The sequence below is a fragment of the Candoia aspera genome, chromosome 12 (assembly GCF_035149785.1).
Source record: "Candoia aspera isolate rCanAsp1 chromosome 12, rCanAsp1.hap2, whole genome shotgun sequence".
Classification (NCBI taxonomy): Eukaryota; Metazoa; Chordata; class Lepidosauria; order Squamata; family Boidae; genus Candoia; species Candoia aspera.
Window position 1 is genome coordinate 23,235,044 of NC_086164.1, and position 27,000 is coordinate 23,262,043.

The 27,000-nt window shown below is 45.8% G+C and overlaps 1 protein-coding gene across 2 annotated transcripts in view; it reads right to left on the reverse strand.

The window, feature by feature from the left end:
• EFNB1 (ephrin B1) overlaps nucleotides 1-27,000 on the reverse strand; it is a 108,671-nt gene that overhangs the window by 15,315 nt on the left and 66,356 nt on the right. The window contains exon 3 of one of the 2 annotated variants that reach the window (XM_063313814.1): nucleotides 17,834-17,926. The exons of the other annotated variant lie outside the window; for it this stretch is intronic. Within the exon in view, the coding sequence (XP_063169884.1) occupies nucleotides 17,834-17,926 (93 nt within the window). The remainder of the gene's footprint in view (nucleotides 1-17,833; nucleotides 17,927-27,000) is intronic. 2 annotated transcript variants of the gene reach the window in all.

A 27,000-nucleotide genomic window follows, 5' to 3' on the forward strand; every position in this document is an offset into this window, starting at 1 on the left:
CTTTGCTGGTCTGGCCGCACTCCATAGCACCTGCCTGCAGCACGCCCATGCTTCTTGCCTGGGACTCCCGCCTCTTCCCACTTAATGACCTGCATGGTCCTTGGGTTACAACGGCAACCAGGACTGCCAGGATTGCTGTCACCAAGTGATGCGGTCACGTGATGTGCTTTACAACAGCAGCGCTTAGCAATGGCAATTCCAGTCCCAATGGATGTCGTAATCCAAGGACTACCTGTAGTCTTGAGCTTGGCCTTATAGTACATTAGCACATACACACACAGACGTCACACACAGACACTTCCACAAATATACTTTTGGATGGGGCACCCAGAAGAATTCAGCTTCATATGCAAGACAAAAAAACAAAACATTGTATAGTGTAAGGAAATGCATTAAAATATTACAGGCATAATGTATTGCAAACATTAAGATGTGTAGGATCACATTTCTTTTTAGTAGAATCTGTTTCTGAATATAATATAAAAGATGTTTATTTATTTATCAAATTTTATCACCGCCCATCTCCCTCCCAATGTTACTTGTTGCTTTTAAAGCCCTAAATGTCTTGGATCCTAGACACCCAGGAATGTCCTTTGACTTGCAAGGTTCCCACTATCCACTAAGGTCCTCAGGGAAGGCTCATGTCCAAGGGCCGTGTGCCTGCTAGCCACTTCAATGCAATGTGGGTGCTGTTATTCACATGGGTTTTAAGAAAACCCCTCTTTCTATTGGCCTAAACCATTTAAGTGTCATTTTAAAGTGTTTTAATGTGTTGTTAGAATGTTGGTGTTTTGTCCTCCTGCAAGTCATTAGGAACTGACTGTGAAGAGAATTCATAGGTGGCATTACTCTACTAAAATTCCACTATATAACAGAGCACTGAACCCTAACCCTAACCCAGCCCACAATGTCTTAAAGCAGCTGTGCCTTTTCCCAGGATCACAGTTACACTCTAAAGTACCTTCTGGGAATTTAGTCAAAGGTATTCCTTAGCTCCACAACATGAACTGCAACCTTTCCAGACTGCTGGTAAAGATGCAAGTTTTACATATTACCATTTTTTTGATACTGAATCTTGCAGATGATTAACCATCTATATTTTCTAATGCATATACATTGATTCAGTGTAAGAAACTGATTCTGTTTTTATTGACAGCATATACCTCCTAGCTGATGGGATGCACACATGTTCACTGGAAATCCAAGCTTGCATAGAGGAGTGGGAGCCTGCTTGCAAGTAAAGCTGGGTTGTGCTTGCACTCATGTAATATTGTCCAAAATATGTCACACCTGACTCATATATCCTTACTATTAACAAGGAATGCTGCATGTAGCACAAAGGCAACCTAGTTTACCCGTACCTTATTAAAAAGCATTAAGTGACAGCCTTGACTGACCAAAGCCATGTCAGGTGGCAGAGGTTAATATGCATGGGCCCACCTGGCAATAACTACTGCACATAGAAGATTGCAACTTGGAATGCAGGTGGAGTACATGGTCAGGAACATGAATTAACAAATGACATTAAAGAAGCAAGAAAATACATTGTTTCTCTGTGAAAGTAAGAGAAAGGGAAAGGATATAATAGATCTAAGTGAAGGTGGTCTGAAGCAAAGATGATGTGGAAACTTGGGGCAGTGAAGGTGTAAGTTTAATTATGAATGAGCGATCCAAAATATACGTCAGAAAGTAGGAATTGTTGTCATGTAAGTTATCACAGGTGCATACTGAAGTAGGAACCCATAGGTTGATGATGGTTGCACACTATACTTCAGTGAATGGTGATACAGAAAAACTTGAGTTTTGGGGAAAAATGTGGAATTTCCAAATGAATATTGTCCAAAAGAAAAATTATTCTGCTCTGTAATATGAATAGAAGGTGGGAATGAGATTAGAGAAAAGGCTACTGAGCCATTCAGGGAATCAAGAAAGAATAATGTATCTGTTTAGAATTCTGTTTATTTCAAGCAAGGGGTTTACCTGTAAGTCTGTTCATAAGTTCAGACAGCACAATATATAAATCTCAATACAGGGCTCATGATGAAAGACTTAGAGAACAGGTGAAGCAGACAAAAGCGATGAAAGGTTCTGAACCTGGGACAAACCACTGCTCGGTAGTGTCAGGATAGATCTTGGGGAAAAGGGATTTGAAAGAAAAGGAAAGAAGTGAAAGAAACTACAGAAATGAAGGTGCCCCATCCAAAAGTATATTTGTGGAACTGCAGGAAACAGAATAAAGTGATATTCACTATCTCTAGGATGGAAAATGGCCATAATGAAAAAGGATGTCCCAGTTGTCCAGGCCAGAGTGAAAAGCACTCTACAACAGTGGGCCCCAGAGATGTACTGCTGCAGTAGAGAAAAGTGAAAAAGGATGTTCAGTGAAATGATGAAGTGAGAAACACTGTGGATGGGAGAACGCTATAAGAAGGAAGGATGTATGCTGTGTATCGCTGAAAAGAATATAGTCAAAGAGAGCAAGGAACATTTAAGAGTAAAAGTATGACAGAAAATGCAGAGCAGTTCTGAAGGAAATAAAACAGAGTTTGTAGATTGAACCCATGAGTAAATATCTCTCAGTCTTGAAGCACAAGGGTCGTAAACAACCAAGCCATCTCTGGCAATGCAGGAAGATCGATCCTTCAATGTCTGTTGTGGCCAAAACCGGGCTCACCTAAAGCAACCAAATCACTTTGAAGATGCAACATAATTTTATTAGCATGCAATCAATAAACAATATATATTGGGCTCCCAAAAGATGTGGCACTTTGCTGAGCAGCCCTGACCAAAAGCAGAACCAGAGCTTCTATACCTTTGGCCTACTACTGCAAAGGCAAGACAAAGGAAAAAGGCAGACAGTGGAAATCACTGCAATTGAGCCAACTTCCAGAAAAAAGATCTAGAGCCAAACTCCTGATCCAGTAATAAAACCTATCAAAACTGTATCCCAAGGCTGCTTTGCCAAGGGAACAGCTGGCTTGTGTGTTAAAGGTTGGCATGATGGTGGGCATGACAAGATGGGCTTCCACATTTGTTCTGATACAAAAATCCAGGGCAGTCACTGGCTGCCTGGAGAACATCTCCTAAGCAAGATCAGAAGGACATTTGAACAAGAAATCAGAATTAGTATCATCAGGATGATGAAGGCGGTGCTGAGAGGCAAACACTTGTTTGTGTGCCTTGAATGGGGCCTCTGGGTAAGCTTTTTAGTGCAGTTGCCAAGGTTAGGGACAAAACAATGGACCTCTTTTATGTTCCTTGGAGGATGCCAGGACACATTAAATTCCACTTTAGCAGGATCCCCATTTGGATGCTGTCTGAAGAGATGCAATAGTTGAAGTAATCCAAACGTCTTCCTAGCTTAACACACAACTTGCACTGATGATGGTGCTTAAGGACAATCCTGACATGAACATAACTGGATCTTCAGAATAAATCAGAATGTTTTCTAGCCAAACAACTATGAATGAATTCTCCCTCATAAATCTCATAATTATCGAAGAGGTGTTAGCCAAACCAGAAGACATCATTATATACAACAGCAGTTCAATATTTGTGTTCCTCCTTCATACCAGTTAGATTATAAGCCCTCCGCCAGATATAAATTAGTAAAAAAATGCTTGGCTTCTGTAGCCATTCCAGATGTTCAGTAAACAGTGGGAGAAGGTAAGTGGTCACTATCTCTTCAAAAGTCTGCAATCATGAACCACACTTGAAGAACCACCTTTCTTATTTGGGAAAAAAAAAATGGGGATGAGGCTGAATGTGCAGAGGGCCTATAAACTTTTTCAGTAAATTGTCATCAATAAATTCCTTTAAACACATTAACTTGTGCTCAGGCATAGGCCACTGAGATTTACTAGTGATTTGAGTGCCTGAAACCAAGGTTATAGCATGGTGACAAGAACAAGGAAGGGACAAAGTACATGCCTCCTCCTCTCCAAAAACATCAGCCACGTTAGAATACTTTGCAGGTAAAATAGAAGGTTTTGTTGATCAGTGGAAAGAGGAACATGGAAGCCTAAACTCTGCAAACAATGCCTTGGGCAAAAAGGGGCATTACTAGTAATGGTTCTAGCATCCAGTCAATTTGTGGGTAAAAAGTTTGAAGCCAATCCATCCCCAGCACAAAGGGAACATATAAGGAAGAAGTCAAATAGAATTGTAAAATTTCTTAATAATGGTAGTGGGGAGCAGCGTGTTCAGTAATCAGGCAATAGAGCCCAAAAATCTATGTCTGAACCCATCTGAGAGCAAGAAATGACAAGCAGAATAAAATGTCAGTGCTCTGTCTGAGCTCCACTTAATTGTCAGATGACCCCCTTTCTGAACTCTCGAAAGGGAGGCCTCATTATTTTCTTGAGAAAGCATGTTTGGGACCATCAAGATTCTTGCTTGAAAAATAACCTTTACTTCCACAAGAATGACACTTCCCCATAGACTCAGAGTGGGGAAGTTTATCAGGACAGGCAAGTACAAAATGTCCACACACTCCACAATATAAACAGAGACCAAGCATATTTCTATATGGGTTTCTTTAAACTGACAAGGGTTGTACTTGCTCCGAAATCTTTTAAAAAAAACAAAAAACGGGGGGGTGTAGAGGGAGGGTATAGAAGGGGAATAAAGTTTCCTCTCTTCCCCATCTCCACTCTCAGCTGTTCTAGCCTTCTGTCTATCACCGTGCAGGGCTGGAACAGCTCCTCTAAGATGTCTGGTATGCCCTGTCAAACTAGCTTATCCTGCAGTTCCTCAGACAGACCTCCTTTAAATAGGTCAATTAAAGCCAGTTGATTCCAGCCCACATCTCTAGACTAAATTTTAAAGTTAGCTAACTACACCTGCACTCTGTTTTTATCTCAGCACAATCAGCAAATTTAACAATTAGTATTTCCATTCTGGCAGGGTCATCAAAGGCAGATTGTGGTTTAAGCATAAAACTAGCATAATAATCCAGAACAGGGTCACTATTATCTGTAAGTGAAATTGTGCGTTTAGCAACTTTATCTGAAAAAAAGTCTTATGTATAAGTTCCATCTAACGATGATCTGTGGGAAACTCACTTGGTCTCATATACCTCGCACTGAATGATAAAAACTTAAAACTTCTCTGAAATGGGACAATTGGAAGCACAGGAGCAAGTGGTAGCTGAAGCTGTCCTAGCTTCTCTGTTACCTGGGAATTGCTTGAGTTAAATGGTTTATCTGGACATCTACCTGGCTCTGGTGCAGGTCCACTTAATTCTTATACTGGAGCAAAGAGTTGGCAAGTATTCCTAGACAGTTACCATGGCCTGACCCTAGAAAATCAAATCAAAGTTGAGTAACTCTCTTAAATTTACAGGCAGTCTGTGGCAGTGGTCCCCAACCTTTTTGGCACCAGGGACCGGTTTCATGGAAGACAAGTTTTCCACGGACTGGGAGGGGGGGATGGTTTTGGGATGATTCAAGCACATTACATTTATTGTGCACTTTATTTCTATTATTATAGACTTGAATAGTTCTGCAGCTGTGGTATTGGTTGGCAACGAAAGTGCACATAACATATCCTCAGGCACATCCTCCTGAAAAATATATCACAGAAAAACAAGCATTGTTGCCTTGTTGACAACACCATTGTTGCCTTGTCGTCAACCTGGATTGCGTACCATGGTGATTCATTAATCCTCTCTAATAATTGTGCCTCAATATCCTCTGCTATTTCATCAATTCGTCTAGTTATGGTGCTAGCCGAAAGAGGAACACGTGCCACCTTTTGAACTGCAGCCTCTCCTAAAAGTTCACAGCAGTCCTTAGAAGCAGGCACGATCAACTCTTCACCAATAGTAAAGGGCTTTTTAGCTTTAGCAACGAGGTTAGCCACTAAGAATGATACTCTCAGTGCAGACACATTTGATGAAGTGGTGGCCTTCAGTAATTGCTTCTGTTCTTTGTGTTCACATTTTTTTTCTTTTGAAAAACTCCAAAGGCTTGTCTTTTAATGCAGGGTGCTTGGTCTCCATGTGGCGAAGCAGTTTTGAAGGCCGGTCGCCACACATTATACAAAGCGGGCTTGGAGAATGTGAATCACCTGTTGCAATGAACCCATAATTTAAGTAGGACTGTTGGTATTTTCTTTTAAATGCAGCTTTCCTTTTGTTGGCAGTCTTAGAGTCTTCTGCTGTCTCATCACTGGGTCCTTCCCCCTTTTCAAAGAAGCTCTCAACGATGTTTGCTTTTTACTCATTTTGGCTAGGGGTAGCTTGTGAGCTTACCAAAACCATGACTGAGATAAGTGCACAGTGCGGGAAAGAGGCGCGGACGGAAATGGTAAATAAAATGATGGGCGGGCCATGCGCCGACTAAAACAAGTTTCAGATTCTGACTTCTCATAAGGAGCACACAACCTAGATCCCTCGCATGCGCAGTTTACAGTAGGGTTCGCACTCCTATGAGAATGTCCTGTTCTGAACTGTGACTCGACACGGAAGGTGAAGTAATACCCTTTATTAATACAGGAGGTGCAATACAAGTTCAGTGGTTAGTTGCTGGTTGGCACATGGCAGGCTTGGCACAAAACTCAGGATGGTGGTAAGCAGGGTAATGGCTTGGCTTGGCAAGGTTGCACTGGCAAAGGCAAGGCTTGGTAGATTCCACACTGGATCCAAGCAAGGCTTGGCAAGATTCACTCTCACAAAAACAAGACTTGGCAGGATTCGCACTGAGTACAACAAGGCTTGGCAAGATTCACCTGGGCAACCACAACACTTGGCAGGATTCACACTGGGTACAGCAAGGCTTGACACAGAGTACTTGAGTGCTTGCCAGCAGGGTTGAAGAGCAGAGTCCTTTCCAGAAAACCAGCAAAGTCAAAGCAGTCCCAGCCACAGAATCCCTTGGATTCACAAGGCACACGTCAGGCGCTAGGACTGGCACAGAAACCAGCAGGTTCAGGCAAGGAGACCCAGCCTGGTAACCCTTGGAGGCTTCCGCAGCAGCGCGGCAGCAATGGAGGCAGTGGTGGAGAGTGGAGGAGGCATAGGAAGGTAGGACTTGGTGGAGGATGGGTCAGTAGGGCAGGGCTGGAAGTGGCTGAGGGCAGCGAAGGCGCAGGAAGGCGGGCTTGTCTGGTGGTCCAGCTGTGCAAGCTTTGGAAGGTCTTCCCAGTTCTGGATCGTAATAGGTGATGTCTGGAAGCTGAGCCTGAAGAACAGTTGTCCCCAATAACACATTCCTCTTTTTCCTGACCTTTTATTCTTTTTTCTTTGTGCTGTTTGGAGATAGCAGCCAAGGGCCTGCTTTCTTTTTGGTGCTCTTTCTAACTGTCAAGCTGGGCTCTGTTGAGATTTTTCTGCTGTTGCTCCAGAGCTCAGCACTTTTCCTGCCATTGCTGCAAAACTCAGACTGCATTCTAACAGAGAATCTACTGCTGCCGCTGATCTAACAGGAGGCGGAGCTCAGGCGGTAATGCGAGCGATGGGGAGCGGCTGTAAAAACAGATGAAGCTTCGCTCGCTTGCCCACCGCTCACCCCCTGCTGTGCGGCCCAGTTCCTAACAGGCCACAGACCGGTACCGGTTCGTGACCTGGGGGTTGGGGACCCCTGGTCTATGGGACCATCTTCTCCCAGTTGTTTCTACCTGTCCAATTCAGTCTGGTAGATTGGGCATGCTACAGGTCCCATCAGCCAAGGAATGTCAGCTGGCAGGGGCTAGGAGGCTTGCCTTCTCTGTCGTAGCGCCTGCCCTCTGGAACATCCTCCCTCCCGAGATCAGGATGGCCCCAACCCTGTTGACTTTCTGTTACGCCATGAAGATCTGGTTATGTGCCCAGGCCTGGGGCCGTGTGTTAAGCGGCCCGTTTCTTGGTTATATTAACATCTATGGCATTTGTTTACTTGGTGACCATATATATTTATTTTGATTTGTTTTTTATGGTTTTTTATGATTGTACGCCACCAAGAGTGACTTGTTGAGATGGGTGGCTAAAGAAATCAAATCAAATCAAATCGATCAATCTTCACCTCTTTTAATCAGTGTTAAGTGTGATCATTCATTGCTCCAATCCTTGACCACGCTGCATTTACTAAAAGTATGCCAGGTTGTTTTTGGCAGAAACACGAATATGTCACAAGCACTGCAGGTCATAGCTGCAAATTTTTGTCTCTTGACCTTCAGTTTGTTTGTTTAAGATGCCACTGGTAGAAAACTTAGTATTTCTTCTTAAGGTGTTAGATTAGCCAAGCGCAAACTCAGTTTAGAAAAAAGAAAATTTAGGTGCTCCTCTTACCCTTCCTTATCAACATATCAGCACAGTCCTGTTACCTCTCCCTGATCACCCATTCATGGACGGGCAGGTTTGGGCTCTCTTTAGTTCTGTCACCTCTTCATGGCAACGCTTTCCAGACTTTTGCTAAATGAAGGGCGCTGCATTTGTCTTCCATGGAGGCTTCAGAATGGAACTACAGGGAGGGTTCACTCACTGAGCCCAAAGCAGTACTGTATGTATGATTCATCTTATTATTTTGTTATAATGTTGTGTTTATTCCTATAAGACTCAGGAGAGAGAGCCGGTTTGGTGCAGTGGTTAAGGCACCAGGCTAGAAACTGGGGGACTGTGGGTTCTAGTCCCGGCCTAGGCACGAAGCTAGCTGGGGGACCTTGGGCCAGTCCCTCTCTCTCCGCCCCAGGAAGGAGGCAGCGCTGGCAAACCACTTCTGAAAAACTTTGCTGGGAAAACTGCAGGGACTCGAAGACACACACACACACGCACGAACAAGGAAGCAGCTATCTTTGGCAGATTAAATTGCCAATATATCATGCAAAGATATCTTATTTGAATTTTAACCAGGTGCTACTGTATGTTGACTGCCACAATGCACAGAGAAATTAGCCCTGAAGAGGATGGTATGTATGTTTGTATGTATGTATGTATGTATGTATGTATTTTTGAAAACATAACCCACAGCATACCAATGGAAGTGTACTTAGTACCTACTTGTCTTTTTGACCTTCAGGCTGCTGGGGAGGAGCTGGCTGACAGGAACATGGCTGAGAGATTAGCTCTTCTTGTTCTGCATTGGTTTTATTATTCCAGCTTTAAAGAGAAGACTGTTCTGGGAACGCCGGCCTCACGTCAATGAGAGTTGCCTATTTCTGTTGCTACACAGTGTTTTTCCTTCTATAGCCTATCATCTCTAGCCACTTCCATAGCTGGAGAGCAGACTACTGCTCTGTAGATTATTTTTGCTTTGAGCTGAAAAACAAGGCAGCAACTCCTTCTCCTGAATTCTCATTATTTCCTAGGGACAGAACTTGCAAACATTTTAAACTCTGTTTCAATGGAACACTGAAGTTGTTTTCAACTGTGTTCTGCCAACCTGGAATGATCCAACAGAATATTCTAGATGAACCATTTTGTTTTGAGCTCAAAGCTAAACAAAACATTTTCCATACGCCTCTTTTATTTTCAAATGATCAGCACCAAGATGAAAACAACCCAGTAAGAACTTCACCTGATGCTGTGAATCTTACCAAATAGCCTGCTTTTGAAACTGATCATTAAGAGGCCCTGAAAAGTTCTCATTAAGGACATGGAATTGATTATCTTTTCCCTACTGTCTGTAAGATCCTCAGAGTCAGGCATGATTTGAGCAGCATAAAAGGCTAATAAAATACATACTGGCCTTTACAAATCTGTCCCAACTGCCTGCAACCCAGACCTACACAAGCTTCTGCCATTTTGTCAGATTTTACTGCCAGAATTAAGATGCACAGATTTGACTATTCTTTTCTAGCATCACAAACATGAACAAATTAGAAATTGTACAGAAGGTGGTGTTTATACAATGTCCTCAGGCATAGATGTCCCTCTTTACATCTCTGGGCCTCTCATATGGCAATCTGAAGAGCAGAGATGCACATGTCCCTAACCACACACATTTGTAGCATATTTGTGAACTAACGCCTGTCTTCAGATTCCTTGAACGCCTTGCTTCTTAATAGCCAACAACATTCTGTAAGAACAGAAACAAGGTTCTCTCATGTTCTGAAATGTTGGGCTTTGTATAAACAGGCATGCCCCATGATCAGCAGCCAAGTAATACACAGCAGTACAAAGGTTCAGAGGCTTCATCAGGACCAGGAAAAAGTGGGGCCTAGTTGGTGGTCCCCAGCTTTCTACTTTTCATCTGGCTTTGGGCCAGAAAGGTCAAGCTGAAAAGAAACACAACTGGCAATCATCTAATGCTAGTAAGCACACCTCAGGTGTAATGGTTGCCTACTCCAATATACTCAGTCTCACAAGCCTGAGCTTTAAGATAACTGATTTATTAAGGAATAGTATGCAGATACAGACAAAGCTGAGAATAAACCAAAAGCGCACGAAATACAAATCAAATACTGTTGCTTCAGCCCAACTCCGCCCCGTGCCTCCTCGTAGCAACCACCCCATCCCAGATGCCATCCATCGTCATACACCGGCCTGGGAAAGTAACCTTGAATAGTGTTACCAACCCAAACATGCATTCCAGAGATTACAGCCACGCAGGGCTGGAAATTTCTAACAGGGCAACACGGATAGAAGAGTGACATGTGAAACGTTATGATGTCTACAGGACATTGAAATGGAGAACATGACATACTGCCTCCCTAAAAAAAATTACAGAGCGGGTTTGGCGGGATAGGCAGCATGGAAATGGACCAACGAACTTAGGGCCAAGCTTTTTGGAGTGTTGCGGGGATTTGATAAATTTCGTGGATAGACCTTGTCCCCGACTTTAAAGGCGGGTTGGGTGGAACGCCTCACGTCTGCATGTTTTTTGTAAGAGGCTTGCGAGTGGTGTTGGATCTTCGGCCAAGAGTCGGCTAAGGTTTGAGCCCAATCGGTGAGAGAGGAAGGGAGAGATTGCGGATTGGGGAGTTCTAGAATCGGGACGAAATCACGGCCGAATACAGTTTTGAAAGGGACTTGTCCAGTACTGTGGTGGACGGCGTTGTTATAAGCTACTTCAGCAAAGGGAAGGTCAACCCAATTGTCTTGTTGATAGTTGACAAAGGCCCGGAGGTATTGTTCCAAAGTGGAGTTGACCGCTTCAGTAGATCCATCCGTTTCCAGATGCCACGCCGTAGAAAGGGCTTGTTTGGTGCCAATTAGTTTCAAAAAAGCCCGCCAAAACTGTGACGTAAATTGTGAACCCCTGTCACTCACCAAACGGGAGGGGCTCCCGTGTAAGCGGTACACGTGTATGAGAAAGAGCCGGGCTAGCTGCTGCGCGGTGGGAATGGATGCACAGGGGATGAAGTGGGCTTGTTTGGAAAAGAAGTCTTTGACAACCCAAATTACGGTTTTATGCTGACTGGGGGGTAAGTCCACTATAAAATCCATGGAGATTTCCTGCCAAGGGCAGGTTGGGTTAGCCACTGGTTGTAGTAAGCCATGGGGCTTTCCAACTTTGCGCTTAGTTGCTGCGCAAACAGGGCAAGCAGCGACGTAGTCTTTGATGTCCCTGAGGAGCGCTGGCCACCAAAATTGACGACGGGTGAGATGGAGGGTTTTAAGGTAGCCAAAGTGCCCTGCTAGCTTATCATCATGACAGCGCAGGAGGATCACCTTTTGCAAAGCCGACGGGACATAAAGGTGATCATTCTTCCATGCAAAACCCTCACGAAAAGTAACAGAGTCTAAGTTGGTCTGCAACCATGTATCAGATTTGAGGTGCAGAAGAAACTGTTGTTGTAAGTCCGAGGAAATTGGCAAGCGCCCCAGAGCGGGAGAGGGAGGAGTGGCTGGCTGCTGTGTTAGACGGGCGCGTGTCTGACTGCGCGTCACGGCTGCCAATCCTAATTGCTTTTCAGTCCATACTGTGCCTTGGACAGTTGGAGCAGGACCAGAATCTTGGGGCCGGCGGAACAGGGCGTCGGCCAAAAAGTTTTTTCTCCCTGGAATGAACTTGAGGGAGAAATCAAAACGGCCGAAAAATTCGGCCCAACGAAGTTGCTTAGGGCTGTGTTTGTGATTGGTGGTTAAGGCTTCGAGATTCTTGTGGTCAGTCCAAACTTCGAAAGGGTGCAAAGCCCCCTCCAATAAGTGTCGCCAAGTGTCCAAGGCTGCTTTTACAGCAAAAGCCTCTTTCTCCCAGACATGCCATCGCCTCTCTGTCTCAGTAAACTTGCGAGACAAATATGCACAGGGTTTCAAAGTGCCTGACTGGTCACCTTGGAGCAAAAGGGCTCCGATAGAGAAGTCGGAGGCAATGACCTGTACCACAAATGGTTTAGTTGGGTCGGAATGTTTGAGAACGGGTTCAATTGTGAACAATTGTTTCAGCGCGTCAAAAGCCTGCTGGCAGGCTGGAGTCCATTTAAGGAGCGCGCCTGGATTTTTTGATCGTCAAGTATCCCCCTGAGCTTTGGTTTTTAATAAGTCAGTGAGGGGGAGGGCGATTTCCGCAAAATTTTGGGCAAATGCCCGATAGAAATTGGCGAAGCCAAGGAAACTTTGTAATTGGCGTCACGTGCGTGGGGGTTCCCAGGCGACAATGGCTTCCACTTTTGCTGGGTCCATTTCGATCCCCCCTGCCGAAATTCGATAGCCGAGATAATCAATTTGGGACTGATGAAAAGCACATTTGGATAATTTAGCATACAACTCAGCTTTGTGGAGTTTAGCAAGCACCTGACGCACCAGGTAAACATGTTCTGCCATAGTTTCAGTATAAATCAATACATCATCCAAATATACCAACACCCCCTTAAACAGGTGGTCATGCAAGACCTCATTGATGAGCTGTATAAATACCCCAGGTGCCCCTGCCAACCCAAAAGGTAACACTTTGTATTGAAAAGCCCCGAGAGGACAGTTGAAAGCTGTTTTCCACTCGTCCCCTTCCCTTATGCAAATGAGAAAATAGGCCTCCCTCAAATCCAGTTTTGAGAAAACCTTGCCTCTGGCCAGATGTGCTAACATGTCCTTGAGGAGGGGCAAAGGATATTTATTTAATATTGACACTGCATTTAGCCCCCAGAAATCTGTACATAGCCGCAAAGAACCGTCCTTTTTAGGTCTAAATAGGACAGGTGCCCCCACTGGAGAGTTGGCTGGCTCAATAAAACCCCTGGCCAAATTCTTGTCAATGAACTCCCGCAATGTGGCCAACTCTTTCGGAGACATGGCATAGATTTTTGGGTTAGGCAATTTTACATTGGGTAACAATTCAATAGCACAATCGGTCTTTCGGTGAGGGAGCAGGCGATCTGCCTCTTTTTCGCCAAAGACATCTGCGAAGTCCTGATATTGGGCCGGCAGTCCCTCTAGTGGCTCCAGCGTTTGCACTGTGGTGGTGGCTGCCCGCCCCCCTTCATTGTCCTCCAACAAATCCTTTTCCGGCACCTTATAAAATCCATCAGCGAACGTCACAGTTCTATGCATCCAGTTGATAGCCGGATTTTGCTTGACAAAACAGGGCATCCCCAGGATGACCAATGGGCCCCCCACCGGTGCTATTACAAAGGGTAATTTTTCCCAATGGGTTCCCATTTGCAACGCCACCAGTCCGGTGGAGTGGGTTACTGGTTTTCCCCCCGCCATAGTTCCGTCCAGTTGGGTAAAAATCATTGGTCGCTGCAGCGGGAACCTGGGAAGCTCTAACACGTCTACCAGATCGGGGTGCATCAGGGATCGCGAGCAGCCCGAATCCAGCATTGCCCACACTTCCACAGTTCGGGTACTGGAGCCCAATTTTACCTTGACCGTCAGGGTAGGAAAATTCCCACTCACCGAATCGTGGTTGCGCCCCTCTCCTTCCACCTGCCCTAGGGCGCCGTTCAGAGCAGGTGGCTGGCTTTTCCTGCCGGTTGTTTGAAGTCCAGCTGTTCCTCCTCTCCTCTGAATTGGTGATCGTCCGGGTCGTCCTCCGCGCGGGCAGCTCTCACCTTCCTTGGGACGGAAGGGGACTTGCTGGACGCCTTCCCAGGTCGCTCCTCGGATCTCTTTCTTGGGCACGCCGCTGCACGATGCCCTTCTTTCCCACATCGCAAGCACTGTCCTTTCGCAAAACGGCATTCTTTCTCCTCCTCCCAACTTTTCGACTTAGGGCGGCTTGGGAATCCCGGGGCGCGAACACTTTGGCTGAACTTTCCTTGTTTCAATTCTTTATTATGGGCGAACAACTCTAGGGCGTCTTCAGCACTACCGGCCAGCTGAATCCACCCGTACAATGTTTTCGGGTCGTCCCGTCCCAACGCCCATCGGAGGACCTCCGTCTCCAGTCCCTGTTTGAACATTTCCACTAGGGTCGACTGGGACCAGTCCTCCACCTTTCCAGCCAGGGCTTTAAACTCCAAAGCGTAGTCCGCGACGGAGAGGGATCCCTGGGAGAGCTTCCTCAATGCCCGCTTCGCCCGTTCCTGGGCCAAGGGGTCTTCGAAGTGTTGTTTTAGTGCCCACAGGAACTCCTCAAACTCCTCTAGTTCCGTGGCCTCGGCTTGGCATAATTGCACATACCAACCTGCTGCCCTCCCCTTTAGCTTATTGGTGATGGCATTGATTTTGCCCGACTCGGAGCGAAAGCTTCGCCCCCAGTCAGCTATATAATTTCTAGCGTTGGTAAGGAAGAAGGACAGCTTGGTAGGGTCGCCGTTGAACTTCACCACAAAAGGGGGGGGGGGCTCTTGCCGCCTCTCTCGGCTTAGCTGGCTCCGCAAAGGCCAACGAACGCCTGCCCGCCGCCTGTGACCCTTCCCTGGTCACTCCCGACTCTCTACCCCTCGCCTGCCGGAACACCCCAGTCCTACTTCTCCCCCTCGGTGGGGATGGGGACCTCGCTCCCGGGTTGGGCCGTCAAGGTGGAACTTCCTCCGGACTCTCCTGCCTGGATTCCGACCCCCTGGGGTGGTCCTTTAACAGGGCAACAATAATGTCCATTTTTTCCTCCAGCGCCTTCATACGCGCAGAGGTAACCGGGGCTTCCAATGGACCCGTAGTCACTACCACTGTAGGCGACAGCGGGATCTCCGGTTCCCAGGATGCGTGGGGTGATTCGACCTCGGAGTCTCCCTCCTCCCCGGTTCGGTAGTCATCCCCTGTAGCGCCGCTCACTTCAGACGGTAAACCCCGGTCCTCCGTCAGGGCACCCCGCTTATCCCGTCGGGCTGCCCTCTGAGCTCGGGAGCTCGGGACCACAAGCGCTCTTGTGGTGTCTGGTTCTCCTTCACCCTCCTCGCACACTTGCAGTCCAGGTTCTGACATCGCTAGCGTCCCTTTTCACCAAATACTTGGATGGGGCTAACGGAAAGGTTAAAGAAGGATGATTCTCAGCTTTATGTAATGGTTGCCTACTCCAATATACTCAGTCTCACAAGCCCGAGCTTTAAGATAACTGATTTATTAAGGAATAGTATGCAGATACAGACAAAGCTGAGAATAAACCAAAAGCGCGCGAAATACAAATCAAATACTGTTGCTTCAGCCCAACTCCGCCCCGTGCCTCCTCGTAGCAACCACCCCATCCCAGATGCCATCCATCGTCATACACCGGCCTGGGAAAGTAACCTTGAATAGAGTTACCAACCCAAACATGCATTCCAGAGATTACAGCCACGCAGGGCTGGAAATTTCCAACAGGGCAACACGGATAGAAGAGTGACATGTGAAACGTTACGATGTCTACAGGACATTGAAATGGAGAACATGACATCAGGTCCCTCATCCCAGGTGTGACTGCTGTTATTCAACCCTGGGAAGAAATCAAACTATGGGTCTCACCTGATGCCCTCTTATCTTCAAAACTACTGCTGGATGAATGCTGTGTAGCTCCTCACTCTTCTCTACTTGGCACTCATTATCCAGTGTCAAACCCCTTTCTTCCCTTCAATCACCCGTTCTTCCTCAGAACTGTCTCTCCCAGAAACCCTGTAGGGTTCTCCTTAGCAGCCAGTACTTCCAAACACTCCTATGCCCCCATTTCCCTTCTATTCTTCCAACTGAGGAAATGCAGCTTGACCCTGAAAGATCATGTCGTTCATTACTAAAAGCACTTGTTAGGTTTCCTTTGCAGCCCAGAAGCCCCCTGCAAATGCTACAGGGATGGTGGCATCAACTTTTCAGAACAAAACCTAGTCTGTACCCTGTAGTTCTCAAGAATGGGTCAGAAAAATCTCAACTTTTTAACCAATGTTTAGAAGTTCACAAAGAAGTGACTTTCTCAAAAACCTCAAGAAAACGTGTCAGTTTTCAGTACCTTTACTTAGCTGTACCTAACACAATTGTTAGGAGTTTGAAATACGTCATAACTGCAGATCTCCTGTGAGAAGTTAAGAAGGCCACATTTCATATTATTTGGCAGAATATATATAACCAATACAGCTGGAGTTGTTTTTGGCAAATCTCATTAGCCAAAGTGACATTTCTATGTTGCTTTTGAGTGTATTGACTTTCTTGCCTCTTCCCTGAGTTCTGCTTCCCAGTGCATTTCTTTGCAAGGCTGCCTCTTCCTGCCACATCCCTTCTGTAGGACATGCAAAAGCACCTCATGGACAGTGGCACCCAGCATGGAAAAGGTCTTCTTCAGGGGGGGTTTCTCTGGCATCAACTTTCATGCAAAATGAAGTAAGTACTAGACTGTAGCACTGGAAAGAAGGTCTTCTAGTTCTGAGGCTTCTGAATGGGTTTAACTCCTTTCTTTTCCTCTTCTCTTACATTTTTCTCTTAATCACTTAATGCTGCATTGTTTTTTATTAAGCTTCCCCTCTATTGTTAATAATGTTTTTGTCATAAGCTGGCCGAATAACTCTTGAAAATGAAATCAAAGCTACTTTTGAGGCTCCAAAGTTGGCACCAGTTTTTGAGGAACAGCTTTTTCCACAGGGGATGTGCACCCCCTGGCTTTCTTCTGCTCTTGCTAGCACAGGGTTTCTCAACCAGGGTTCTGTGGCACCCTCGGGTTCCGTGAGAGGTCACTAGGGGTTCCCTGGGAGATCATGATTTATTTAAAAAACTATTCAAATTTGGGCAACTTCACATTAAAGAGGTATATTTCATTTAGCTTAAGAACACTGTTAGTGCATATATACAGCCCTACACAGCCCTACACAGGAAATGAATATAAAAATTTGGTAACTTCTGGCCTATATTTGAGCCTGAATGTGCAGGGGTTCCCTGAGGCCTGAAGAATATTTCAAGGGTTCCTCCAAGGTCAAAAGGTTGAGTCTGGAGGCTTCCTGGCTGGAACATCAGGCACCTCTCTCTTGGCTTATATGTTAGCACTGAAGGGATTTTCAAGATTCCCCAACCTTGGGATTTGCTTTATTACCCCTATATGTCTTTTTAGTGCTTTTTATTATACACTATCTTTTATAATTATTGTATGCTACCTTCTGAGGTTTTATTTGGCTTCCTGAATCAAGGTAACTGAAATCCTTAAGTGGAAAGATTTTCTGGTTTTACACCATCCAAAGAGAGGGGCCTGCCAGTCCCCATTATCCACCAGGTGCCCCTCTATTCTGGGGACAAGGAATGCAGCCGCTTGGCTGGAACAAAGACAAAAGGGTAAAGGCAGGCCTCTGTTCATTTGGAAGGAGGGCTTGGGGATGGACACCGGGGTGGCACTCCAGGACAAAAACGTCTGGAATGCGAAGGCTTTTCAGAGTGAGCTCGAACCAGACTCTCCAGGCCGCAGGGCATTCTGGAAAGGACCAAAGCAAGGCAAGGTTTCCAAAGGCCATTTCCTACCATTAACACAAAGCTCAAGTCAAAACAATTCCACAAGTCTCCCCATCTTCTTTCTCCCCACCATGGATCTGAGCCCTGCCTTCCTCTCACCAGCCCTGGAAGGAATCTGGAGCACCTGCACCTACTCACCCTGTCCCACTTTCATGACGATCTTCATGGAACGTGTTTGGCAGACCCCTCCTTCTCTGTTCTCCAAGCCCTCTAGAGACCCATTGGACGTGGCTACAAGGAGAGAAGAAAACAGCATCAGGCCTGCTGAACGAGACGGCAATGGCACAGTACTGGCTGACTCTCTACCAACAGCATGCTGGGTGCAGGACAAAAGGTGGGCATTACGTGGCCTGCCCAGAGGACCTTCCCTCTGCCTGGGGCTGCCGCTGGTGGGAAAGGCTGCCCCAGACTGGCCACTTTGGATGGGAGATAAGCAGACACGGCCTTTTCCTGTTTAAAATTCTACCCAAAGTGGTCAAAGGGAGGCTTTTTTTCCTATGCGAAAAAAAGTAGTAGTTAGCTCTACCTGTAGTTACCTCCCAGCTCTGCCGGGCTGTCAGTTCTGCAGGGAAAGTTCAAGGCAGGCCTATCTGACCAGTTTAGGAAGTCACTTTCCAGCCGGCTGCGGATTCCCGCGGCCCCAGCATCCCTAGAACTCAGGGGCAACCGACTGGGGGAAAGGTGACCCCTCCCATCACAGAGACCCTGCTCATCTTGCTGCCAGGAAGAAAAACTACCCCCGCCCAGTGAGAGCCTTCAGCCCCCTCCCCTGCCCGCCCAAGGGATTAGGACAGTCCCTGGGAGGGAATGCTGAAAAGAGCATGTCCTTTCGTCTCTACGGGCTAACAAACTCTCTATTAAAGCAGGCAAGGAGGGCCCTGGGTGGGAAGGCCTCTGCAGTGGCAACGGCTGCCTTCCTGCCCCCCTTCTTCCTGTTGTGCAGCATCAGTGAGGTGGGGTGGGGGTAGGGGCTGGCCCTTGTCAGGCGTGGCCTCGCTGCCTCCCTTGGAACCAACCTAATGAGCAGCGGGCTCTGGCAGAGGGGGAGCCCTCTGAAGGCACGAGACTGGGGGAAGGATGGACGGCCCCAGGGGGGAGCAGACAAGGGGATCGGCCCCCTTGCCCCTGGGAGGAACCTCCCCACGCACCAACAAAGCGAGAGCAGCCCCCCCCACCCTCGACAGAAAAGCCCCTCCAGAAGCCCTGCTTGTCCACAGCAAGCCTCCCAGAGGCACCCCACGGTGCATGGCGTGGCGCAGCATGCCCAAGAATCGCACTTGTGTCCCAGCTCCCTTAATTTAGAGTCAGACGCAACTATTGAGAATAAAAACATAAATAACCCTTGGAGAAAGGAAAATATATCAAATGGGGCATGAAGCCATTCAGATAGGAAAGGGAGAGTGATCTGGAGCGCACGTGGGCACGGATGACTGAGCGCATGCAGGTCGGCAACTGCTTGCTTGCCCCAGGAGAAAAGGAGCTCGATGTACGGGGCACTGCCAGAGGCAACCTGGGTGCTTCAGATCACCGTTTCCCCCTTGGATTTGGATCGCCCCACACGGCCTGTATTTCACAACACGATACCCATGGGCACCCACGTACACATCCACTGAACCCCAATACTAAACAAACAAGCAAAAAAACTTTTTAAGAGGGAAAATGGCAAACATCTCACAAGATTTTAGCATTCTCCCCTGAGATTTTTGCAGCCTCATCCAAGAATCATGCAATTTTACAATATCTGGATCTTAAACAAAGAAACAAAAATGGCTCCAGCTTGTCAGATCACACCTGGTGCCTAAAGATTGCTGACCCTGCCATATGCAGTTTAAGAGCAACGCCACAGGACTCCTTGCCTTCTGTTCCAGTAACCATGGAGCAAAAATATTTGGCACATAAGGAAGTCATAATGACAGCGCTTTGAAGGCACCAAAAGGGAGATGCAAGGGCTTATTTTTTCCTTGCTCCAGGCTTCTTTGAGTACCGACCTTGCATAAGAGTCTAATTTTAAGCAGCACAAATCCATATGTGCCAGACACACAAATGCTGCTTCACACATCTCTCTTTCCCACGTCTTCTGGGCTCTTGCTGGACAGAAAATAGATGCACAGCAAGGAGCACCCAGTAATCCTGTACAAGCAGAGCCTTGGCAAAGATCTCCTGACTTCAAAGTCAACATATACTCATGTTTTGGGTGGAAAAAAGGAACATCAAAATAGAGAACGAAGATGAAAGAAGAGAACAGAATATCTAAGGGGTGCTAGCAGACCCCCTAAAATAATAAATGAAACTGTGCAACACCCCTTCCCCCCCAAGCATATAACTAATGAATTCATACATGGTCATGGAGGTTAAAGGCTAAAGACACCCCTTACCATCTCACTTTCTCAACTTAGGCTTACCTGTCTTAGTCCTACCAGTCAGCTTGCTCATCTGTCATCTTTCTTTTCCCACCCTCAATTTAACCTGCTTATCTTCACTAACATGTACATTTGTATAGGCACTCCAAATATTCAGACATACAACCCCATTCCACACTAGTTCACACCAATTGATGGAAAAACATCTGCCAGTCGGTCACAGCTCTGCTGTCACTGGTGAATGGTTTTGACAGCTGGCTAGAGTAAGCCTGGAGTTTAGTCATCTCTCAAGCCTCATTCCAGATGTTCCCTGCTCTGCCTCTGAAGCCCACTGCAAGTCTGTCCAGGTATAGGGGGAGAGAGTTGTGACAGTGATCAGACTTGCCCAGGCAAAGGGAGTGCTGTCAAAACTCACTCTGCTCCCCATTGTGCCAGCAGAACCTCACTGTGGCTTTAAAAAAAGAAGCCACACAACCTCTTCTCATATGGGAGGTGGACACACAGGAATTCATGCAATCTCTGTGATGTCTCTACCCTCCACCACACACATTTATGAGGAGAAAGAGCTCTAGGAGGCACCTGCAAGGAGTAACTGACCCACAGTTCTCCCCAAAGGCACCAGGAATGGCCTTCCGTCGTATATTCTAGCATCTAACACTGACCTCTTCACAATCACACATTACTTTAAGTCTGTTGATAATATAAAATTACAGTGCCAATGGTTTTCCAAAATGGCTGTAACTGCAGGGCAAATACTACACTCTTTTTAATGTCTTCCCCTCCCCCAACTCTCTAGCAAAACCCACTCGCCTCTGCCAAATATCCAGTCTCTCTGATCCCCATCAGACTAAGTGGGACCTCAACCATGTCACAGAGCTCCTTGTCCATGGAGAGAGAGAAATGACATCCATGTAGTCTCCAACACTTTCTCTAGCTAGGTCAATAGTGCCATATCCATGACTACGGAAGCCTACACGTGTACAACTATACAGTAGATTGTAAAACTGTCTTTGGTGGGGCGGAGACAGTTCTCCACCAAGCACCTAAGGTTTGAAGAGTAACTGAGAAAGACCATGTAAGTGACACCATCCAACTGCAGTGATGGTGCAGATCGTCAAGTAAAATGGCATATAGGATGAGGCCCCAGGCTTCTAGTCCAGGCAGTCCTTACCAAAGCTGCCTTTTTAACAAACTTTGCATCTAATCCAGCAATGGAGGAACTATGTTATTGGTTGCAAAAGAATCCCACAGTTGAAAACTGTTTGCTAGCTTGGTGATGAAAAGGCAGCCATTCAGAATGAATACTGAAGTTAGAGGGTAAGATAAGCTGCAAGATTTCGAAGCCATACTGGGTTAGACACACTAAACTGCAGAACAAGTGTGAAGGGAATGTTAGCCAATTATAAAGGTCAGCTCCTCAAACAACTCTTCTTTCTTTGTTGCACTAGAGAAATAATTACTCATTCTAATATCAAAAAGCTGCATAAATCTCACCTAGCCCATGTATCCCATGTAGGCCATTAGGATAAGAAGATAAATTTCTCAGAATCATAGAATTAAGAGTTGGACAGGACCACAAGAATATCTAACTGAACTTTCTCCAATGTTCAGGAAAGCTAGTTAGACTGTACTTGAGAGGTGCTTGTCCATCCTCTTCTTATAATCCTCCAGAGAAGAACAAACTACAACCTTCATAGGGAGACTATTCCGCTGTTCTTACCATCGAGAATGTTTTCCTCATATATAAATGAAATCTACTTAGATGCAACTTATACCCATTATTTCTTATCCTAAGTTTGATGGCCATGGAAAACAATATCAGACCATCTTCTCCAGGGCACCCTTTTATTTACCGGAAAGTGGGTATCATTCTTCCCTCTTTCCTCCAGACCGAATATTCCTAGTTCCTTCAGCCTGTCCTTATACTGTCCTCAAAACCATGTATCGTCTTTGTCTCCTCTGTCAATATCCTTCTGGGAATTTTTTCCTCCTTAGATGTAATGCTTTGCATTACTCTCCACTGAAGGACATCTTGTTCCTATCTACCAGTCTTCTAAACTGTCCAAATTAGATTGAAATCTCATTCAGTCATCCTAGGGTGTTGGCCAGACCTCCCAATTTTGTGCCAACCAGCTCACAAATCCTGCTATTCAGATTATTACTAAGAATGCTAAATAATACTGGCCCACTGGTTCCTGCTTTCCAACTCAAACTAGTGGCAGTAATACTGAGTGCCATTAGCTGGCTAGTTGCGGACTCACTTTAAAGTAGTGCCATTCAAGCCACACAGCTTAACAATGAGAATGTCATGCAGAACGTTATCAAAAGTTTGTTGAAATTGAGGTAGATTATATCCACAGCATTCCCCTTAAGTCCACTAAAGTAGTCACCCTTGTCAAAGGAGGTGAGACTTGTTTCATATGATCTAATTTGTGACAAAGACACGCTGAACCTTAGCAATCACAGCAGGGTTATCAAGATAGCTACCAACAGCCTGCTTTATTTTCTGCCTTTGCCTTCCTATCTTCATTCCTATATTTCTAAGCTGAAGATTTGTTGACTTCCATTTCCACTAAGCATCCTTCTTCAGTTCTAGCTCATTTGTGAACTACCTGTTCAACCACACAGCTCCTTTAAAGGTCTGCTAGTTTTCTTCATAATTGTTTCAGACTGCACTATCTTAATTTCCTTTGCATGAAGTCCAAGCCACCCACAACACCTCTGCATTTAAGGTTTTCTTCTCTTCCCATAATAAATCCAAATAAAATAAATAGATAAGTAATCAGTATCTTGAATGTTACCTGGAAGCAAACTGCTAAGTTCTAGTCATCCTGTGGAACTGAGTTTGGGGTCCGGTCTACCTTGTGGGGCTATTATCAAAAATCTCATGCTCTCTTCCAAGAGAAACGGAAGATCTCACCATTTGTCAGTTCCCCAGGGCATTCCGCTGTCTGCGGAGCACCTTGCTACACCCTTGTTGCCACACCAAGGAGAGGCAGATTTATGAATAACTAGCTTGCAAAATGCCATGATGCAATTAATGAAACAATTGCGACTGAATTTATTTCAACCAGCAGCAGCACAGCAGTCCTCAGCATAGCTGGTATTCCTGCTTTCTCATGGGAGTTTGCCAGAGAAGTCTGGAAGAGCTGAGGAAATTCCTGACTTAGCATGATCTGCTTATGGCAGATCGATCAGTGGAGTTTCCCACCAATTGCACTAAAGTGACTTTTGTGCTGAGTTTGCTGAAAGAAAGGGAAGCCAAATGGGCAATAATTGAGGGCAATGACCCCATGCTGGGCAATTATCAAAACGTCATGCAAAGATTTAGAGATTCCTTTGATGATCCTATGAAGTGCCTAACTGCTAGTTGTGAAATTTGCCAAGTCAGGCAAGGTCAGTGAAGAGCGTAGGTGTATATATATAATTTTAAATAATTTGCCAAAGATGTGGGATGAAATCATCTGGCTCTGTTTGACCAATTTAGAGAGGGGCTTGCTGACAGAGATGAATTGGTGAGACAAGGCACCTCAGAGAATTACTATACCCTGTTCCAACATTGTGTAGTAATAGACCGTTGACTGGAAGAGTCGAGGCAGGGGAGAAATGGCAAAGGAAAGAGGTTTTACAGCCTCTCTTCTTCCATAGCTGCCCTCTCGATAGGCTCCTCGGAATCCAGCACTGGCGAACCTGTGCAAATTGGAGCAGCCAAGAGATCTCTGTCATCAGGAGAGAAACAGCAATGCTAGGCTTATGGTTTTATTGCAAAGCTCTTAGACAAACAGCCAGATCCTGCAAGCTAAAATCCAAGTCTCTGCCTCAGCGACAAAATGCTGCACCTGTGGATCTACAGGCCACGTAGCAAGCAAGTGCCCAACTTCCTTCAAGGTGGTGGTGTTGGGAAACTTCACAGGCTCCTCCCCCAGGAGCCCATTTAAGGATAGCTCAGACAGCCAACAGCAGAAAAGCACACTTTACTGTTCCTATTACGTTTTGTTTAGATTTGGGCTTGAAAGTACAACTCTCTGCTCTTGCAGACTTGGGAACGACCACTAATTTCATAGATGAGTCCACAGTACTAAAGTTTACCTACCCAGACTCTCAAAAAAGCAACGATGGTAGAGCAGTAGATGGACAGACACAGAGTGGGGCCAGTGTGGCGATGCCCTAACCCGGCTGACAATACAGGATCGCATGGAGCTTTCACCACTCAAAGTGGCTCTTTCCTTGTAAGTACCCACTATCTTGGGGTTCAAGTGACTGCAGTTATACAACCCAGACATGGGCTGGGGACAAGAAACTATTTTGTTCCCATCCCCAAAATGCCAACAACAGTTGAAAGCCTTGCACCCTTCCCTTCCCCTCAACCTGGTCCAGCACAGCAACTTGCCTACCTTGCCAGGGAAATACTCAGACTTCGCAGATGTGTTTGAGAAGGAAGAGGCAACTACATTGCCTCTCTACTGAGTGCGACTGCACCATCAATTTGAAACCAGGGGCCCAGATTCTGGTGATGGGACAATGTTGTTGTTTATTCATTCAGTTGCTTCCGACTCTTCGTGACTTCATGGACCAGCCCACGCCAGAGCTTCCTGTCGGTCGTCAACAGCCCCAGCTCCCCCAGGGACGGATCCGTCACCTCTAGAATATCATCCATCCACCTTGCCCTTGTCGGCCCCTCTTCCTTTTGCCTTCCACTCTCCCTAGCATTATCATCTTCTCCAGGCTGTCCTGTCTTCTCATTACATGGCCAAAGTACTTCAGTTTTGCCTTTAATATCATTTCCTCAAGTGAGCAGTCTGGCTTTATTTCCTGGAGGATGGACTGGTTTGATCTTCTTGCAGTCCAAGGCACTCTCAGAATTTTCCTCCAACACCACAGTTCAAAAGCATCGATCTTCCTTCGCTCAGCCTTCCTTATGGTCCAGCTCTCGCAGCCATATGTTACTAGGGGGAACACCATTGCTTTAACTATGCGGGCCTTTGTTGTCAGTGTGAGGTCTCTGCTCTTAACTATTTTATCGAGATTTGTCATTGCTCTTCTCCCAAGGATTAAGCGTCTTCTGATTTCCTGACTGCAGTCAGCATCTGCAGTAATCTTCACACCTAGAAATACAAAGTCTTTTACCGCTTCTACATTTCTCCCTCTATTTGCCAATTATCAATTAAGCTGGTTGCCATAATCTTGGTTTTTTTGAGGTTTAGCTGCAAGCCAGCTTTTGCACTTTCGTCTTTCAGCTTGATCATAAGGCTCCTCAGTTCCTCTTCGCTTTCAGCCATCAAAGTGGTATCATCTGCATATCTGAGATTGTTAATGTTTCTTCCAGCGATTTTAACTCCAGCCTTGGATTCCTCAGGCTGAGCAGGTCGCATGATGTGTTCTGCATACAAGTTGAATAGGTAGGGTGAGAGTATACAGCCCTGCCGTACTACTTTCCCAATCTTAAACCAGTCCGTTGTTCCGTGGTCTGTTCTTACTGTTGCTACTTGGTCGTTATACAGATTCTTCAGGAGGCAGACAAGATGACTTGGTATCCCCATACCACTAAGAACTTGCCACAATTTGTTATGGTCCACACAGTCAAAGGCTTTAGAATAGTCAATAAAACAGAAATAGATGTTTTTCTGAAACTCCCTGGCTTTTTCCATTATCCAGTGGATATTGGCAATTTGGTCCCTAGTTCCTCTGCCTTTTCTAAACCCAGCTTGTACATCTGGCAATTCCCGCTCCATGAATTGCTGAAGTCTACCTTGCAGGATCTTGAGCATTACCTTCCTGGCATGTGAAATGAGTGCCACTGTTCGATAGTTTGAACATTCTTTAGTGTTTCCCTTTTTTGGTATGGGGATATAAGTTGATTGTTTCCAATCTGATGGCCATTCTTGTGTTTTCCAAATTTGCTGGCATATAGCATGCATTACCTTGACAGCATCATATCGCAGGGTTTTGAACAGTTCAGCTGGGATGCCGTCGTCTCCTGCTGCCTTGTTATAAGCAATGCTTCTCAAGGCCCATTCAGCCTCACTCTTCAGGATGTCTGGCTCTAGCTCACTGACCAAACCGTCAAAGCTATCCCCGATATTGTTATCCTTCCTATACAGGTCTTCTGTATATTCTTGCCACCTTTTCTTGATATCTTCTTCTTCTTCTGTTAGGTCCTTGCCATCTTTGTTTTGGATCATACCCATTTTTGCCTAGAATTTACCTCCAATGTTTCTAATTTTCTGGAAGAGGTCTCTTGTCCTTCCTATTCTATTGTCTTCTTCCACTTCCGCGCATTGCATTATTTTGTTTAAAAATAATTCCTCATCTCTTCTGGCTAACCTCTGGAATTTTGCATTTAATTGGGCATATCTCCCCCTATTGCTGTTGCCTTTTGCTTTCCTTCTTTCTTGGGCTACTTCTAGTGTCTCAGCAGACAGCCATTTTGCCTTCTTGGTTTTCTCTTTCTTTGGGATGTATTTTGTTGCCGCCTCTTGAACAATGTTGCGGATTTCTGTCCATAGTTCTTCCGGGACCCTATCTAAGTCCAGTCCCTTAAATCTATTCTTCACCTCCACTGCATATTCCTTAGGAATATTAGTGAGCTCATATCTAGCTGATCTGTGGGTCTTCTCTAATCTCTTTAGTCTGATCCTAAATTGTGCAAGAAGAAGTTCGTGATCTGAACTACAGTCAGCTCCAGGTCTTGCTTTTACCAACTGTATAGATGTCCGCCACCTTTGGCTGCAAAGGATGTAGTCAATCTGATTTCGGTGTTGTCCATCTGGGGAAGTCCATGTATAAAGCCGTCTCTTAGGTTGTTGGAAGAGAGTGTTTGTTATGCAGAGTGAGTTGTCTTGGCAAAATTCTATCAGCCTATGTCCTGCTTCGTTTTGTTCTCCCAGGCCATGCTTACCTGTAATTCCAGGTGTCATTTGACTGCCCACCTTAGCATTCCAGTCT